The 21,048-nt window shown below is 39.6% G+C and overlaps 1 protein-coding gene and 1 non-coding gene across 2 annotated transcripts in view; both read right to left on the reverse strand.

The window, feature by feature from the left end:
* The window catches only part of LOC126177879 (protein kintoun), a 92,218-nt gene that overhangs the window by 31,033 nt on the left and 40,137 nt on the right, over positions 1 to 21,048 (reverse strand). The window contains exon 3 of the mRNA XM_049924489.1: positions 2,678 to 2,892. Within this exon, the coding sequence (XP_049780446.1) occupies positions 2,678 to 2,892 (215 nt within the window). The remainder of the gene's footprint in view (positions 1 to 2,677; positions 2,893 to 21,048) is intronic.
* Positions 8,058 to 8,132, reverse strand: Trnat-ugu (transfer RNA threonine (anticodon UGU)). Its single transcript has one exon. It is a non-coding gene; the product is annotated as a tRNA-Thr (tRNA).

A 21,048-nucleotide genomic window follows, 5' to 3' on the forward strand; every position in this document is an offset into this window, starting at 1 on the left:
GACTAGAGGCATGATGCATTGGGCTGATATGCTGAACCTCAGTAAGTAACAAGAACTAATAACTAACTGATTTTAGGCTTATCTCTGGTATTCAACTGCACTGATTTTTTTACGTGTTTTTAACTTCTTGTCTTTTTTTAATTTCACACTGATAAGGCAAATATTGTATTTTTTGTCCAATTATCTGTTATAAACTTATTTTTGCATCCACATGTAGCCATACAATAATGTATAGCTCATGAGGAAGAGGAACAACATTTAAAATATGAGGGAACATCCAAAGATAATGCCTCCAAATTTCTTCTGTGAAAACTCTTACAGCTTTTTAAATAAAACAAGTGCTATTAACATTCTACATCTTTATTCTTCATGTCTACATATTTGCTAGAGGGTTCCAAATCTTAGTGTGTAACATGGCAGCATGTACCATAACTGTATCAGCACATGAGAAGCAGGGTGCTGTAATTGAGTTTCAAATTTGACTAGTTTGTCCAGACATGGAGCATCCTCTCCTTCAGCATGACAATGCCACACTACACACAAGCTCTACATCTGCAACAATCCGACACCTTGGTTTACTGGCATTAACCATTCTCCATACAGTCCTGACTTGGCCTCATCCACTTTTCACCTTTTCCAAAAACTTTTAACAAACACTTCACTTTGATAGTGATGAAGCAGTTCAAGCAGAGGTGAGGCTGTGGCTCCATTAACGAAGTCAAACATTCAAGAGTAATGCTATCAACAAACTGATATCTCATTAGGATAAATGTGTTCTTCACCAGGATGACTACGGTGAGAAATAAATATGCAGACACGAAGAATAAAAATGTAGAATGTTAATCAAATTTGTTTTATTTAAAAAGCTTTAAGAGTTTACACACAAAAAAAAACAAATTAATTTTTGAAGGTGTTTACAGCACTATCTTAAGCATAAAGAAACTTCTGATAGTGATCCTGTGGTGTGCGTACTGTAAGACCTTCGGTACACACATCAGATTATTTGACTTGTCGCTCTAACGAAGTAGGCGAGTGTCAGCAATATGTCTCGTGGTCTTATCGTGGCGTGATTATCTTCTGCTGTTAGGTCAGATGATAGAAATGCCACTTGCACTCTTAGAGTAGCAGACTGATGGTAACCAACTTTAAACAGAACTTGATTAATTTTCACACACATTTATTAAAATAATAAAAATCATAGATATTATGTAACTTGATTCTGGATGCTGTTTACAATTGACAATCTGAAGTTCCTTTGGTCTTGGTATCTCACATATCTCTGATACCTGACAAAGTGTCTGTACATTTCTCTTCATGGCTATGTACAGGAATATGATAATCTTATTATGCAGAGACTGAAACTTGACTATAGACTAATGCAGACTGACTAATTGGAGGTCTGTACACTCGTTATAATACCTCGCACCTTCAGGTATCACTGCACAAGTGTGATCCGCGAGGAGAAAAGGTTCTACGTTAGCAGCAATCTCATTGGCTGCATTACATATTAATACGCGGATCGGTGGAAGCAGAATTTGGTTCGTCTCTAAGACAGCGCCATCTCGTAGTGCAGAGACGGACGAGCGCTGCACCTGCGCTGTTGTGCTTAGCGGGGCACGCTCTAGTGGGAAAGTTGTGTACACGCTGACTACGCAGAACTATGTACACAACAGATCCCATCCTAAAAGAGCTTTCAAATGAACTCAATTTCATGTTTTTGGCTTATTTTGAACACAAATAGCGTTCTTTCCAATTCGTGTAATATTCTTCAAAGCAATAAGTATCTTGAAATACACACTCTATAATGTAGTCTATGCTCTTCCTCAGGGTTTAAGCTATCTCCATATCTCATTTCATTTAAATTGGTTCAGCAGGTTACTCATGAAAATGTAACAGACACAGTCACTTTCAAATTTATAATATTAGTATGGATAAAACTTTCAATTACAATAGCTTTTTGTGATTCAATTTTGATGAACTAAAGCCTATAAGGTGCCCCTAGCTATTCTCAAGTTACCAGCAAAAAAACCATTAGAATTTGTCTAATAGTTTTGGAGAAGCACTTTCAAACAGACAGATATGACAGTTTGACATATTTATAAATTAGTTCCTGCTTGGGTAACAAACTTATCATATGTTACAGAAGAAGTGTTTCCGTACCTGTTGCTACTGATATATTTATAGTGCCATTTCTTTAAGAGTGCCATTGCAGTATCAAGAACCTGTATTTTTGAAGCTAGTTAATTTCTTTCCATCATGAATTAAGATGATTATCAGCATTTTACAGTTTGCGACTATTTCTGCAAGTACATAATGTATTGTATCTCTAACGAACTATCATTCAAAATGAAATTATAGCTTTATTCCAAGGAGTGATCACATTTTAGTGATTTATGAAAAACTTTCCCCCTTTCCAAACATCTACATAAATATCACACAGTAATTCTTAATGTAATAATAATCTACTTTGATCATCACTGATCTCATTTATGAGCACACATCTGTTCTTAGATTCATGGGGGGGGGAGGAGAGGGGGAGGGGAGGGGGAGGGGAGGGGGAGGGGAGGGGGAGGGGAGGGGGAGGGGAGGGGAGGGGGAGAGGGAGGGAGGGAGACCATAGTGGAATTTCTTAGTATTTGTCAACTAAATTATCTAATCTAAGTTCTGTATTTCATACCTGTAAATTTTTTCTGATACATCATCATTAAAACGAACAGTCTTTTTGTGTTCCGTCCCAGACTCTTCTTCCTCAGGAATGCAAATATCAGACCCAGCAGACTGGCCCACAATGTCTAATGATGATGACCATGAATAGTCATCAACACTGGATTCGGACAAACTGCGAGACACCCGTCCTGGATGTTTAAGGATACCTTTCCTTGGACTCAAGTTCTGTGAATAAAATAAATTAATGTTCTCAGAAAGCTGACAAACTTTGTAAAGGTTTTTAAAAAATTCTTTCAACTGTGTTCCACAGTAATAAGTATTACAGCAACAGAAAGGAAAAATGACTTCACTTAATACCTATAAGAGTACCTGAAGTAACAGTTTTGCCTTCAGTGCTATTTCTCTAGCTTGTTATCTGCAAAGTCGTCATCATTAACTATTTGACATCTATACATAGATATTTTCATCAAACCCTCTTTCATCAATCTTCCATCTGTTTACATTTCAAGCTATATTTCTTTCAATACACAGATATGTATTTGCTGCTGTCTAGCTGCCCCCATCCTTCTGAAACTATGGATGTCCTCCACTGCATGCTCGTGCATAGTACAAACATTGTGTGTGTCTCCCATCAGTGCTCAAGGAAAAAGGATATTCTTCACATCTGATTAGCAGAGCTTTAGCAAGGAGTAAACATGGCCAGTCACAAGACAAAGAGTATGAGAAGCTGTTAACTCCAGGGCATTTCTCATGTACATGGCCAGATTTAATCTAAATTTGGCATAATCCTATGAAAGTAATCATCCAGACACCTACAAAGACATGTGCTCTTCTCAGCTTGGTAAAAGAAGGCCTGTGTTTATGGAAAGATGGGGTATACAGAATACTGTATCAATGACACAAAGCAAACATTGGCCATACAACATGCATAACACACAAAAGGTGTGTGTGGAACGTGATCACCATACTCAACTTTCCCAGCCCAGTAAGTCAGCCATATGTGAGTGTTTCTCCAGAATTATTTCTTGGATTATTCCATCACAAAAATCTTGGACACAACAATTTACTACTGGGATTTAATTATTTAGGTATCTGTTGAGATACATTTGACTGAAGATATTAATTGTGATGGCAGCTTTCAATTGGATAAAGTGTGAGACCGGGCATTTCTTTAATTTCTTGACAAAAACAAAATTTCACACCTATTAAACAATAGTAAATTTTAAATATGCTGGCCCATGATTTGATAGAGGCATGCATCCAATAAAACTGTCATATATACAGCTGTGTGCTTCAGATGGAGCAATATTCAGCAAAAGGCTCTATGTTCAACAGAGGGCATTCATTCATGCAGCTAAGACCTATGCATATGTGCCACTGTTCCAATTTCTGGTGCAAACTTAGCCACAAGCACAAGCACTCTCCAGTGCAAAACTCAAGATGGCTGCCTGCTTGTCAGCTGAAATATTTTTGCAAGAAGTCAACATCACACAGCTGCAATCCTGAAACCTCATAAAACACTATGTAATTGTTTTATTATTTTATTCATGGCTGTATTTTTCAGCAACTGCAGCATATATTTTTCAGAAGAATATACAGTCATCAGTTGCAAATATATATTGTATTACGGTTTACAGGTTTCGACAAATTAATTTGTCATCTCCAGAAGCCTACAAAATTAGAGATATTATAACTCTTTAGATCTTAGCTATGCATTTATACGAAGTATAAGAAATATATTACAGAAACTTACTTGGTATTGTTCTATCGGTTGTCAATGTCTTCTTCATAGAAGCATAATGCTGTGATATGAGCAGAAATGTATGTACTGTACGTGATTATTGTTGATGAGAAAACTGTTGTGGGTACTGCTGAGTTAAACAGATGCCAACAAGCTATGACAGGTTGCAAGGTTAATGAGTTTATCACAAACAGCAGTCATAAAAAGAAAAATAGCTCTCTTTTTGCAGTGTAGTGCATTAATAATAAGCTCAATGAACAAAATGCTGTCATAATAAAGTCAGATAAAGGCAATTCTTCAGTTATCTTGTATTATTGACTATCTAAATAAAACATTAGAATTCTTTTCTGATAACAGAACTGATACCATTAGCAAAGACTCCAGTACTAACTTCACTAAACAGTTTAAAGAGACTTTTGATTCCAGTAACTCCCTCTTCCCTCCCAAAGACCATGCTAGATTACTAAGCATGAATCCTAAGACATCAGCTTTATGTTGCAAATTAAGATTAATAAAAGTAATTGCCCTATTTGTCCAATTGTTAATGGAATTGGTAGTCCTGGATATTTCCTTTCCAGGAACTTACTAGTTCTTCAAGAAATAATAGACATATACAACATCTTTCTCTGTGAAAAATAAAACGGATATGATTAACTCTCTAAAATGTGTCATGTTTTCCCCTGCCCATATACTTGCACCTTTTGATATTATAAATCTCTACACTAACATTCCCACACATAAAACCATCCATATTATTGAAGACAATTTCACTAAATACAAGAAAGTGGATTCAAATGAAAGTAAAGAACCTATAAGAGTTTTGAGAATCATTCTTAAATATAACTACTTCAGTTTCAATGGTCAGCTATATCAAAAAGATGAAGGCTTTGCTATGAGAAACTGCCTTACTGGATTTCCAGATGAAATGTTCATTAATAATTTTGAAATAACTTTTGTAATTCCCACCAATATCATTTCTATCTACAGACAATATGTTGATGATACCATCATTGTATTAAAAGAATATGTGAAGGACATCATATCACTTAGTTAGTCACTGAACTGCTTCCACCCAAAATTTAAATTTATGTATGAAATATGAAATCAGCATAATGAACTGAGTTTTCTGAACCTGAAACTATGTTAAGTGGATGCTGAAATTAGGTAACCCACCACAACAGATAACCTCATTCATGCCTCTTCTTGTCACCCTTTTAAGCACAAATTGGCATTCTTTCATACTATGCTGCATTATCGAGGTGTCCCTAACGCCTTCTGCTATTGCTACAAAATTTAATAAAGTATATAGCGGTCAAAACTGGATATCAATCAAACCTTTTCCAATAATGTTATAGCAATAAAACCAACAAGAAAATAAACTCATCTACACTCAATAGAAGTGGTCTTACTGCTAAGAAATACACTACAATCCCATTTCTAGGTAACAACTCATATCATAGACCTAATTTATTTACAAAATAGGACATTAATGTGTCCTTTACCACCAAAATGCCACCAAGCTGCTGTTTCTACATAATGAGAAACCTCCAACTGTCAAATTTCTCAAATCTGGAGTATATAAAATACAATGTAATATACACACGAGTCTGAACTGAATCACAGACAGGTACAATGAGAGAGAACACCACAAACATTTTCAGCTTTCGAACTAAGTCTTCTTTCAGAAGTAGAAAACACATTCACACAACAATTCACATTCACATGGCCACTGCCTTCTGTGCTAAGGCTTAACTGCAACTGCATCTGGCACAAGCAGCAGTCCAGCTGGGTTGGGTAGTGAAGGTATGAATGAGGTGTGGGGCACGGAAGGGGACGGTTGGCAGGATTGGGGTGGGGAAAGATGGTGGTGCTGCCTGTTGGAGCATGCAGGGATGTGGTGGGGACAGATGCAGCATTGAGAGGCAGTGTAGTGTTTCTTAACAACATAATATTTGTAGTTACACAGTCAAGTACTTTTGATTTCTTTGGTAGATCACGGCTGTTAAGCAGTTTGAAGGTATTTCAATCATCATATCACCAGTAATTAGATAATTACAAACTCTAAACCACAGACCAGTTACAATGTTTACTTCAAAAAAATATTTAAAACCTATTTATACTCAATTCCTTTTTTTAGTTAAAAATACTTGTACATTAGTCAAATGAAGATACCCAGATCATAAGGGCCACTGCACATTATGTAAAAAGTTTTTAAACCACTTACATATCACACACGCATGCATCCCAACTTCACATGGGTAGCACTAAATATCTATGGCCAGATGATTTGTCTAGTGTAGCAGTTATGAATTATACAGAATAACTGAAACCTGGTTTTATTTTAAAAATCTTGCATTCAGTAATAACACTTTTACTGTATTTTTTAAATCTGCATACCTTAATTAGGTTCACAAAGTAATGTCATTGAGATGACGTCCTTCTTACCGGACACAAATCTGGATCCTCTCCTGAAAGTTATGCACAGTTTTGGCTGGCTCTGAGCACTATGGGACTCAACTTCTGAGGTCATTAGTCCCCTAGAACATAGAACTAGTTAAACCTAACTAACCTAAGGACATCACACACATCCATGCCCGAGGCAGGATTCGAACCTGCGACCGTAGCTGTCTTGCGGTTCCAGACTGCATTGCCTAGAACCGCACGGCCACTTTGACCGGCTATGCACAGTTCTCTCCAACATTTCATTCAGCATAGCTTCAGTTTCCTGATGATAGAAATTTTGAGGTAATTAATTGTGCAGAGTTTGTTCATGTACTCTCTTCATTTCAAGTAGGACCACAAAAAGTAGTCACAGATTGATTGATTGCTTGGGTGAGTGTGGGGGAGGGGGGGGGGGGGGCGGGGAGGGACCATGTCGTGAAATGACATGTCCTGGGAATATGTGTCAAACTACTTCCACAGATGCTCTCACTGTCTGATGTGTGGCACCATTCTGTTTGAACCACATTTCTGTCATATTCACTCAACATCTTTCTAGTTCTAGATGATGGAAGTTATTTAACATTTTGCTGGTGTCACAGTAGCTGTGGTTCCTCCTCCTACAAAAAAAAAATAGGGTCCAACATTCCCTGCCTTAAGATATGGCACCACACTGTTACTTTTGAGCTGTGGAGAGGTTTTCGGTGTTCTTCATGGGGCTCTGCAACGTCTAGTAATAACAGTTCTGTACATTAACATACACCCATCCAGATGAAAATAGACTTCATCACTCATGAGCATTGGGACACATGCACCTTCCATAAGAACAGTGTCCATTATGCCACAAACCTATCTGTGTAGCACAAAATCCATTTCACTTAGCTGCTACACGATCATTAATTTGCATAGGTGAAATTTGAGATCATTGCATAAGAAGCGATGAAGCAAATGACGTGACTCATCCAGTGATACAGCCTGTTGCCTATTGGAGCGTTTCAGACTAGCAAGAACTGCCATTCTCACTCTGTCTGTTTTCCAGAGTTAATCCAAACTGAACAGGGAAGACCAGGTGGTTTCTCTTTCACCACAGATCCAGTTGTTCTAAATGTTGCAACCTATCAGAGTATAGTGTTTTAAAATGATAATTAAATCAAGACCCTAAGCTGCCAACAGGCATTGATATACATCAACGGGGACAGTTGAAAATATGTGCCCCGACCGGGACTCGAACCCGGGATCTCCTGCTTACATGGCAGACGCTCTATCCACCTGAGCCACCGATAGCACAGAGGATAGTGCGCCTGCAGGGATTTATCCCTTGCACGCTCCCCGTGAGACCCATATTCCCAACTTAATGTCCACACACTACATCTGTAGTGCCCCTGCCCATTACACTTATTACTCGCGGCAGACAATCTTATGAGTCCCGTAAGAGTTCGGGCAATGCATGTGCATTCGCACAGAAGAAGGAAGTCAATGGCCGGTTAGCCTTAACTATATGAAGATGGTATCTGTTCTTTCAGACATGCTGCGGTGACCATGCATCTCTCTAGAATCAAATGATAATTAAATCAAGACCCTAAGCTGCCGACAGCCGTTGATATACATCCGTCTGAAAGAACAGTCTTCATATAGTGGCCGGCCAAGACTAAGTTTAAGAGATTAAAATGTTTTAAAAATGTGTATGCTGACCAGTGATCAGAAATTCTCTAGGAATTTAATCAAATGAAAAGATATGATGAGCAGATTAGATTTACTACTTATATGGACTAATGTCTATAAACCCAATAAAACAGCATACACCTAGACAAGGTTTGGACCACGCAAGATTCAATTGCAATGCATATTCTTACCAAGTGCATATCTCAGATAGTCAAAAAATGACCGAATCGTGCTGTCTTTCAGATGTAGTGCAATCATTACAGAAGGAGTGTAAGTAAGAAACTATGCCTCCCTGCAAAGTTGAATGTTAGAAAAATGCATCAGACAAAAAAGATTACCTAACATATCTCATCAGTTTAACAGAAATTTATTCAATTCACAGTTCAATACAAAATTTGGTTTTCCTAGATGCGATACCTGCATTTCAAGTAGAAATGCAAGTCATCACCCAGAGATGGAAGAGCACTACAAATGAAGAACCACAATTGAAACTTCAAAGATGACAAATACTGTTGAAGTCAGAAAATGATATACACAAGACCAAAGCAGACACATTCTACAGATGAAAGAAAGCCACAAAAATTAGGAGTATGAAACAGAAAGATCCATGGATTTTCAGAAAATATCAATATGCCAATTATCTCTGTATTCGTTTAACATTCTAGTTCTGTCTAATAGTGACTCTGTTTTGTTATAATGAGACCACTGGAGGGATAGGATATGATAAAGTTGCATTGATGTTGCACCACTTTATATTCACAAAGTTGGCACCAGATATTAAGTGTTGTAGTGCTTCGAGAGTTTCCACGTAAATTCTAGAACCACATGGCCTTCTTCTAGAGTTTCAGTGTATGTGTAGAGAAGAGCCTGTGCTATTCTTTGCTGGTTTAGTGATTGTGATGATTGTTAAGGACAAATGAAGAAATGAGATTAGACTTTTAATGAAGAAATGAGATTAGACTTTTAAGTAAGTCATGCGTTGGACTTGCTAGAAGCAAGACATGTTCATAAATTATGTGGTTGTTAAACCAACGAGTCTAATGCGAGACGAATTGGTTGACTTGCAAATTTTTTAAATATTTATGTGAGAAATGGTGAATTTGTGCTTTGTGGAAGTTGACACATACTAAGAATAAACTAAAGGTATTCTGCGGGTATCCACTTATTTCATGAGGAGAGAGAGAGAGAGAGAGTCTGATAAATTCCGTTATTCTTTGGAGAAGAAGTTTTTGGAAATCGACAGCCATCCAGAGAAGAAGATCGCAGTGCTTACCAAGTAAGTCAACTGAGGTGAGAGAGGTGTGAATTTTGCAATCCAACTTCACATCGATTCTTGTCATCTAAAGCGTTAGAATGTCTGGACACATTCTGTAATGCACGTGGCATGGAGAATAAAAATTATACTATTATAAGAGTCTTACATTATGTTGTAAACAACACAAGAAGATTGAACTCAGTTACAGTAATGTTTCCCCTTAGAGGTCACTCTTATATGGAATGTAACCACAACATGGCCTTCACTAACAATAAGACACCTGCTGAAATTCCTGACCATCGGCTGAGCCATTTTTCTGCAGCTAGAGTGAAACCTTCTTGTTTTGACATTATTGGATTAGATCAAGTGCTTCTCAGATCTTGGGCTCATTTTCTATCACCTCTGTACAAGAAGTGGTGTCCTTTTGCCATTCAACCAGTAAACAAGCTTTTGTTATAATAAGAGATGGGACCTCTTGTTCAATTCCAAAGGTCTTATAATGACAGATTTCACTAACAAAGCAAACTCTGTGGCCCATGTCCCCATGAAGCTGATGGTACAGCCAGTGAGCCAAATTCTGGAGAATTCTGCCTTCCAGATTATTTATACAAAAATGAGATGGTTACTTTAATTTCACACTCTTAAAATAAAAAAAAATATATGGCATCATGGTTTTAATACTAATCTTTCATTACAAAAAATCAGTTTGGGCTGCTATGAAGGAAATAATATCCTTTACACTCTGCTGCAAATCTCACTGCACTCTCACTTGAAAAGTTTAAGGACCTCCAACACTTGATGTAGTTTTGTGGCCCAGCAGTGAGGGATTTCTACATGAAACGGTCATTTTTTGAGACTACAAGTTAGAAAAAAGCAGAGTATTCGGTCCAGGAGTGAGAACTAAAGACATTGCCATAAATGTATTATATCAGTGTAACATGCCTGACATTCATAACTGTTTCCAATAATAGAGTGTACTAACAACTGAAAATTATATATAATGATCATAACTTCAAAATAAAAATTATGAAATGTATTAACTTTTTTTTTTTTTAGTTATCAATAATCATCCGACTAATTTGATGCAGCCCACCACGAATATCTCTCCTGTGCCAACCTCTTCATATCAGTGTAGCACTTGCAACCAATGTCCTCAATTACTTGCTGGATGTATTCCAATCTCTGTCTTCCTCTACAGTTTTTGCCCTCTACAGCTCCTCCTAGTACCATGGAAATTATTTCCTGATGTCTTAACAGGTGTCCTAGCATCCTGTCCCTTCTCCTTGTCACTGTTTTCCACATATTTCTTTCTTCTTCGATTCTGCACAGAACCTCCTCATTCCTTACCTTATCAGTCCACCTAATTTTCAACATTCGTCTGTAGCACCACATCTCAAATGCTTTGATTCTCTTCTGTTCTGGTTTTCCCACAGTCCCTGTTTCACTACCATAAAATGCTGTAGCTCCTAATATACGTTCTCATAAATTTCTTCCTCAAATTAAGGACCATGTTTGACATTAGTAGACTTCTCTTGGACAGGAATGCCCTTTTTGCCAGTACTAGACTGCTTTTGAGGTCCTCAATGCTCCGTCATTGTTATTTTGCTGCCTAGGTGGCAGAATTCCTTAACTTCATCTACTCCCTGTTCTCATTACATTTGTCTTCCTTCTGTTTACCCTCAATATATTGTCACGTAGAACAAGGTGTAATTAGATGAATGACGAACACTAACTTCACTTAACAAAGGTTTATTCAGCAACTGCACATACAAGAGTGTGGAGCAAACTGCCTCCAGCCAGAACACAGTATATATACAGCTACAGAACATTCCAGTACAATGATTCTTGACATTTGTGGATACTTCTATAATGTACTCAAACCAAATATAGAAATTAAAATTGTACAGTACAGGTGAGTCTTGAACTGACGATCCTCCATGTGACAGTTTGGTATCATAACCACTACACCATGTAGCTACTCAGCTTCTTCTGCGACACTGATCCTTCCTTAAGTGAACAGCGTCTTGGTGTTACGTCCTCCTAGTCCGGGAATGAGTCATTATTCCTGCATACTCCGACTCCTGATGACTGATTCTCATCCTGGTGGTGATCTTTTTAGAACTTCTTTTGTCGCTACACTTTTTGTCACCTTTCCGCTTGTTGCCTGTCATTGGAGCTTCGAATTTACCATGGGTTGCAGGATCCTTATAGGGCTTCATTCAAAGGACGTGGACCGTATGTCTGATCTTTCATCGTTTGTGTCAGGGTCGAAATCTTCAACTTCATAAGTAATATCAGACAACTGTCTTACAAACTTATAAGGTCCAAAGTAGTGCCTGAGGAGGTTCTCAGAGAGACCAACCTTCCGAACAGGAGTGAAGATCCAGATGAGGTCACCAGGCTGGTAGACAACAGGGCAGTGGCTCGAGTCATACCTTCAACGATCGTTCTCTTGAGTCTGCAGCGTGCAGATTGAGCTAACTGCCGAGCTTCCTCAGCTCTGGTTAACACTGGCTGATGTTGTTGTCGTCCACATCATCGGGATGTAACGGAAACACAGTGTCCATCGTTGTTGTCGCCTCACGCCCATGCACCAGGAAAAATGGTGTAAATCCTGGGGTGTCTTGTCTGGTGGTGTTGTACGCAAACATCATGAAAGGCAGCACCTCATCCCCGTTGCTCTGCTCAACATTGACGAACAATGATAGCATGTTGGCCAAGATCTTATTAAGGCGTTCAGTAAGCCCGTTAGTTTGCGGATGGTAGGCAGTCGTCATGTGATGAGTAATGTTGCTTCGATGGTTTATCTGTGTCACAAGATTCGATTGAAAAACTTTCCCTTGATACGTAATTAACGACCTGGGGGCAGCGTGTTTTAATACAATGTCTTCCACGATGAATTTGGCTACCTCGGATGCTTCGGCTGTTTTTACGGCTTTTGTAATGGCATAGTGTGTCAGATAATCAGTGCAAACAATAATCTATCTATTGCCACTAGCAGACGTTGGAAATCGCCCAAGGAGGTCAATCCTAACACGCTGGAAAGGCGCTTCAGCTGGTGGAATTGGTATGAGTCGGCCAGGTGGTTTCTGAGAAACTGCCTTTCTCCTCTGGCACTCTCGACAGTGTGACACACAGTGACAGACACTCCTAAATAAACCTGGCCAGAAAAATCTCTTGCAGATTTTATCGTAGGTCTTAATAAATCCTAAATGTCTGGCCTCAGGTGTGTCATGGAATTTCCTAAGCGCATGCATTTAGGAATCACTGGTAGCCATCTCTTTCCAAACGGATCAAAGTTTTTCTTGCAAAGTAATCCATTAACTAACTTAAATTGTCCTTTCACATCCTCTGACCGATTTAAGGCAAGCATAATTTGAGATGTATGGTGTCCTCCCTCTGCTCAGCAGAGACATCCTGGAGCGCAGCGAGACAGTCACTATCTTCATCAAAGTCTTGATGGTCTTGCACAGGGTTTCTTGAATGAAAGTCGGCATCTTTGTGTTTTCTTCCATTTTTGTACAGTATGGTAATGTCATACTCTTGAAGATGTAGTGCCCACCTGGCGAATCATCCTGTTAGATCCTTAAGACCTGTCGACCAACAAAGCGAATGATGGTCTGTAACAACTGTAAATGGCCTTTCATAGAGATACTGTCGAAATCTGCACATGGCCCAGATCACAGCAAGACATTCTCTTTCTGTATCCGAGCAGTTTCCCTCGGCTTTTGTAAGTGTCCTAGAAGCATAGGTTATTTCAAGAACCTACGCCACATTTATCTTATGAAAAGAATATTTAATGAAAATTATTTAGCATGTTTCCAGCTGCTGCGGAGCGAGTAACAGTAATCTCTGACTGTTAACAATTAGCCGCCATTACGCGGTACATTTAAAAATATTTTTCACAGCACAATATCTAATAGCCGGAGGGGAAGAAATTATGTAAAAATATTCACTGAGATTAATTGAAGTAATCCAGTGAAATAATTTTATTAAAGCTTGTCTATTTTCTGTGATAGTAATAATTTCAGAGCTGAGTACTACTACGCTATTGCATTTACAGTAATTTGTAGGGAGCCTGGCACTCGATAAAACCAGATATAATATGTAATTGGCAACCTACGAAATTCATTATTTTGCTTATTATATCTCTTTTGTATTTTCAAACAAATTTACTAGGAGAGTGTTTCCGCTAACTAAATAAACAACATAACATTATTTTTTCTTTTAAGAGATATAATAAATGGCTGCTGCGCCTTCTCTTTTCCATCGGAAATTTGCACCAAAACAGCACTGATCCCATACCCCCTGTCATCTGTATGTAGTTCTGTATGTGCTCTCTCATCATACAGACCAAGTACAGGGTCAGTCGTCAGAGCTTTTTGCAACACATCGAACAAATCTTGTTGAGCACCACCCCAGATAAATTTCGCATCAGCTTTTAACAACTTTCGGAGTGGCCTGGCTTGGATACAAAAGTCTTTGATAAAACGACGGTAATAAGGACATAATCCGAGGATGCTTCTCACATCTCTAATACTTTCAGGAATAGGAAATTCCGTTATAGATCTCACCTTTTCTGGGTCTGGCCTCACACCATCGTCACCCAGGTGTCAAAGTATTTTGATTTCTTTTGCTCCAAAGAGACACTTTCTTGGATTAAGTTTCAGTCTGCCTTGTTGGAGACACTTAAGAACGGCCCTCAGTGTTCTTACATATGTTCATCAAATGTCTTTGAGAACACTATAATGTAATCTAAATAACAAAGACACATTGTCCACTTCAGGTGCCTTAGAAGATTCTCCATCATCTGTTCAAGAGTTGCTGGTGCATTACACAAACCAAACAGCATTACTTTAAACTCGTACATGCCCTCAGGGGTGATGAATACAGTTTTCTCACGAACAGCCTCATCTACTTCGATTTGCCAGTATCTTGAGTACATGTCCAGGGTTGAGAAAAACTTAGCCCCCTTCAGACAATCTAGTGTAGTGTCAATTCGTCAAAGGGGGTAAACGTCCTTTTTAGTTATCTTATTAAGCTTCCTGTAATCAACACAAAAGCACCAACTGCCATCCTTCTTCCTGATGAGGAGCACTGGTGACTAGCATGGGCTCTGCGAAGGCCGAATGATGTCATTCTTCATCATTTTCTCTACCTCATCACGAATTATTCAATGTTCCTTTGCTGACACACGGTATGCTCTCTGGCTTATTGGTTGATGGTCTCCAGTGCTAATCTGGTGCTTCACCATCGATTTGTCTAATTTGCTCTTCACCTGTGGATTCAAGCATTCAGAGAAATCTTGAAGAATGGCAAGTAGCTTCTTCTGTTGTTCCTTAGTGATATCTGATGATAGTCAAGCTAGAAGATCTTGTCTCATAGTGATAGCACTAATTTCACCCACAGACTTGGCACAAGAGGTTTCTATGATGCTCAGCTGTTGTTCAATTAACGGCTCAGCGTTTGCTATGCACATGAATCTTTGAAGGATCTACGGTTCTCAGCAAAAGTTAACTATCCACAATTGACCAAATCTGTTCTTAAACGAGACGGCAGAGGCTGGGATGACAAAGTTATTCTTCAGTGGTATGCTCCTCTTGCATTCCACTACAGGATCCATGGGTTGATGCATGGCATGACACGTGACAGTTACCTTTTTAGTGCCGACTGTAGGAATGATCACTTCATCCAGCATACATAGTCTCCACACACTTGGATGCGCATCTTCCTGTCCACAGTATCTCAACTCGTCTAGCATAATCTTCGAGCGACCACAATCTATAATTGCCTGAGAAGCTTTCAAAAAGTCCCATCCAAGAATGATGTCATGACTACACTCTTGTAAGACAATGAATTCTAAGGGCTGTGTATGGCCACTTATACCCACACGAAGGGTACATCTTCCTGTAGGTTTTACATATTTGCCATCAGCCACCTTCAGCAGAGATGTTTTGCTGTCGACAGATATGGTTTTCTGCAACTGGCGACGGTACTTCTCCGAAATGACAATATGATGCTCCAGAGTCCACAAGAGCTTGGGCTGGTCAGCCATCCATGAGGATATCAACATAGTTTCCTATCATTTTTGTAGTGATCGACGGCCTCACTTCCAAGGAAGGTCGCACCCTTTAGTTTTCCAGGTTGCAACAGCTAGGTGATCGGCTGGAGCTTCTAAACAGTGATGGAGACCTCGACTGGCATGTTGGGCAGCGTCGTCTCCACCGGCTAGCTTGCGGCGATGGTGACCTACATCACCCTTCATCCACATTATCTTGTTCATCTTCACCGTCCCAGAGTTGGCATCAGCTAAGATCGGTCTGCTGTCTTCTGGTGTGGGCATCATAAAATATCTACCACCTTTCTTGACAATAGTGCACCACATGTCCCTGTCGTCCACAGTGGAAACATACTGGTTGGTTATCCTGGGTCCTTCAGACATCAGTCTTCCTTGGTGTCCAAACATGTTCCTCACGTGCCATTGTGGGAATGTAACTTTGCAGGGGTTTCGACTTTTTCACCATTTTAAAGGGAAGTGAAGGACGAGAGATTGGGTTCAATGTCTGTTCCACTTCCTCCCTTATGACCTCTTGAAGCATCTCAGTTTTTTGCTTGCTGTGCAATCCAAGTGCCTCCTGAACTTCCTCTCTCACTATCTGACATAGAACACTTGTGAAATCAGTTGCTTTCTCCATCACAGACATTGACATAACATTTGGAAGCCATTCAAACTTCTTGTGTGTAATTCCTTTTTGATGCATTGTCTCGATATACTGGCACCATTTTATGAAGTCATCTGCTGTCGAAACCTCCTATAGGAGTAGAGCTTGATACATGTCCTCAGCAACACCCTTCATGAGATGTGCAACCGTATCTCCCATCTTCATTCTAGGATCCACTATTTTACACAGTTCCAAGACGTCTTGAATGTAGAATGCTGTAGTCTCTCCTGGACACTGTGTCCTGCACTCTAATTTATCTTCAGCCATGCACATCTGTCTTTGTGTGTCACCGAAATATTTGCGCAGTTCCACCTGGAATACTTCCCAGCTTGTGACCTCCTTCTTGTGGTTCTCATACCATTGCTTGCCAGTGCCCTCCAAGTAGAGAAATACGTTAGCCAAACACATGGTGTCATCCCATTTGTTAAATTTGGCTATACGCTTATATACCTTCAGCCACTTGTTTGGATCTTGGCCATCATCACCAGAGAACCCGGAAGGATGTCTCATGTGGTAGCACAGAGTTGCTGTCATCATAACGTCTTCCTCTTCTTCTGTCTCCGGTAGATTGCAATCTGCTGAATATGGCCCGAACTTGGGTTTCTCGCCACATAAACGGCGGCTCTGTCGTGACCTGATATGAGCCACTGTGTCGTCGATAATGTGCACTGTCACAAGTTCCAATACCCAGCGTCTCCACCAGAATAATGTCACGTAGAAGAAGGTGTAATTAGATGAATGACGAACACTAACTTCACTTAACAAAGATTTATTCAGCACTTGCACATACAAGAGTGCGGAACAAACTGCCTCTGGTCAGAACACAGTATATATACAGCTACAGAACATTCCAGTACAATGACTCTTGACATTTGTGGATACTTCTAGAATGTACTCAAACTGAATATAGAAATTAAAATTGCACAGTCCAGGTGAGTTTTGAACTCACCACACTCCATGCAACAGTTAGTATCATAACCACTACACCAAGGTACTACTCAGCTTCTTCTGTAACAATATATTCTGTACTCATTAGACTGTTCATTCCATCCAGCAGATTGTGTAATTCTTCTTTATTTTCACTCAGGATAGCAAATCCTTTCACCTAGAATTTTACTTCCATTCCTGAACATTTCTTTAATTTCCATCATCGCTTCTTTGATGTACGGACTGAACAGTAGGGGTGAAAGACTACATCACTGTCTTATACCCTTTTTAACCCGAGCATTTGATTCTTTGTCATCCACTCTTATTAGATCCTCTTGGCTCTTGTGCATATTCTATATTATGCATCTCTCCCTACAGCTTACTACTATTTTTCTCAGAATTTCGAGCATCTTGCATTATTTTACATTGTCGAACGCTTTTCCAGGTTCTATTAATCCCTATGAATGTGTCGATTTTTCTTTAGTCTTGCCTCCATTATCAACCACAATCCACTATCCTAAATTTGGAAAATATTTCGAGTAGATTTCCCAACCATGTTATAGTTCTGGATGGAGATTTTAATTTTCCGGATATAGACTGGGAGACTCAAACGTTTATAATGGGTGGCAGGGACAAAGAATCCAGTGAAAGTTTTTTAAGTGCATTATCTGAAAACTACCTTGAGCAGTTAAACAGAGAACCGACTCGTGGCGATAACATATTAGACCTTCTGGTGACAAACAGATTCGAACTATTTGAAACAGTTAATGCAGAACAGGGAATCAGTGATCATAAAGCGGTTACAGCATCGATGATTTCAGCCGTAACTAGAAATATTAAAAAAGGTAGGAAGATTTTTCTGTTTAGCAAAAGTGACTTAAAAGCAGATTTCAGAGTACTTGACGGCTCAACACAAAGGTTTGTCTCAAGTACAGATAGCGTTGAGGATCAGTGGACAAAGTTCAAAACCATCATACAATATGCATTAGATGAGTATGTGCCAAGCAAGATCATGAGAGATGGAAAAGAGCCACCGTGGTACAACAACCGAGTTAGGAAACTGCTGCGGACGCAAAGGGAACTTCAGAGCAAACATAAACATAGCCAAAGCCTTGCAGACAAACAAAAATTACGCGAAGCAAAATGTAGTGTGAGGAGGGCTATGCGAGAGGTATTCGATGAATTCAAAAGTAAAGTTCTATGTACTGACTTGGCAGAAAATCCTAAGAAATTTTGGTCTTATGTCAAAGCGGTAGGTGGATCAAAACAATATGTCCAGACACTCTGTGACCAAAATGGTACTGAAACAGAGGATGACAGAGTAAAGTCCGAAATACTAAATGTCTTTTTCCAAAGCTGTTTCACAGAGGAAGACTGCACTGTAGTTCCTTCTCTAGATTGTCGCACAGATGACAAAATGGTAGATATCAAAATAGATGACAGACGGATAGAAAAACAATTAAAATTGCTCAAAAGAGGAAAGGCCGCTGGACCTGATGGGTTACCAGTTCGATTTTACACAGAGTACACGAAGGAACTTGCCCCCCTTCTTGCAGCAGTGTACCGTAGGTCTCTAGAAGAGCGTAGCATTCCAATGGATTGGAAAAGGACACAGGTCATCCCCGTTTTCAAGAAGGGACGTTGAAAAGATGTGCAGAACTATAGACCTATATCTCTAATGTCGATCAGTTGTAGAATTTTGAAACACTTATTATGTTCGAGTATAATGACTTTTCTGGAGACTAGAAATCTACTCTGTAGGACTCAGCACGGGTTTTGAAAAAGATGATCGTGTGAAACCCAACTCGCGCTATTCGTCCACAAGACTTAGAGGGCAATAGATACTGGTTCCCAGGTAGATGCCGTGTTTATTGACTTACGCAAGGCGTTCGATACGGTTCCCCACAGTCGTTTAATGAACAAAGTAAGAGCATATGGACTATCAGACCAATTGTGTGATTGGATTGAAGAGTTCCTAGATAACAGAATGCAGCGTGTCATTCTCAATGGAGAGAAGTCTTCCGAAATAAGAGTGATTTCAGGTGTGCCGCAGGGGAGTGTCATAGGACCATTGCTATTCACAATATACATAAATGACCTTGTGGATAACATTGGAAGTTCACTGAGGCTTTTTGCGGATAATGCTGTGGTATATCGAGAGGTTGTAACAATGGAAAATTGTCTGAAATGCAGGAGGAGGAGGAGATTAGTGTTTAACGTCCTGTCGACAACGAGGTCATTAGAGACGGAGCGTAAGCTCGGGTGAGGAAAGGATGGGAAAGGAAATCGGCCGTGCCCTTTCACAGGAACCATCCCGGCATTTGCCTGAAGCGATTTAGGGAAATCACGGAAAACCTAAATCAGGATGGCCGGAGACGGGATTGAACCGTCGTCCTCCCGAATGCGACTGAAATGCAGGAGGATCTGCAACGATTTGACACATGGTGCAGGGAATGGCAATTGAATCTCAATGTAGACAAGTGTAATGTGCTGCGAATACATAGAAAGAAAGATCCTTTATCATTTAGCTACAATATAGCAGGTCAGCAACTGGAAGCAGTTAATTCCATAAATTATCTGGGAGTAGACATTAGGAGTGATCTAAAATGGAATGACCATATAAAATTGTCGGTAAAGCAGATGGCAGACTGAGATTTATTGGAAGAATCCTAAGGAAATGCAGTCCGAAAACAAAGGAAGTAGGTTACAGTACAGTTGTTCGCCCACTGCTTGAATACTGCTCACCGCTGTGGGATCCGTACCAGATAGGGTTGATAGAAGAGATAGAGAAGATCCAATGGAGAGCAACGCACTTTGTTACACGATCATTTTAGTAATCGTGAAAACGTTACAGATATGATAGATAAACTCCAGAGGAAGGCTCTCCAGGAGAGACACTCACTAGCTCGGTATGGGCTTTTGTTGAAGTTTCGAGAACATACCTTCACCGAGGAGTCAAGCAGTATACTGCTCCCTCCTACGTATATCTCACAAAGAGACCACGAGGATAAAATCAGAGAGATTAGAGCCCACACAGAAGCATACCGACAATCTTTCTTTCCACAAACAATATGAAACTGGAATAGAAGGGAGAACCGATAGAGGTACTCAAAGTACCCTCCGCCACACACCGTCAGGTGGCTTGTGGAGTATGGATATAGATGTAGAAGCCAAACTGATCGTCATCTATCACACACTCCATTTTCTTTTCCATTCTTCTGTATATCATTCTCGGCAGCAACTTGAATCTATGAGCTGTTAAGCTAATTGTTCGACAATTCTCGGATTTGTCTACTCTTGGAGTCTTTGGCAATTGTGTGTATGATATTTTGAAGTCAGGTGGTATGTGACCAGACTCATACGTTCTACTCACCAACATGAATAGTCATTTTGTTGCCATTTCCCCCAATGATTTTAGGAATTCTGACGGAATGTTATCTATCCTTTTTGCCTTATCTGCTCAATAAAGTCCTTGAAAGCTCTCTTAAATTCCGATTCTAATACTGGATCCCCTATCTCTTCAAAGTCGACTCCTGTTTCTTCTTCTATCACATCAGACAAATCACCCCCTCATGGAAGCCTTCAATGTACTCTTTCCATCTATCCGCTCTCTTCTCTGCATTTAACAGTGGAAT

The sequence above is a fragment of the Schistocerca cancellata genome, chromosome 1 (assembly GCF_023864275.1).
Source record: "Schistocerca cancellata isolate TAMUIC-IGC-003103 chromosome 1, iqSchCanc2.1, whole genome shotgun sequence".
In the NCBI taxonomy this organism is placed as follows: Eukaryota; Metazoa; Arthropoda; class Insecta; order Orthoptera; family Acrididae; genus Schistocerca; species Schistocerca cancellata.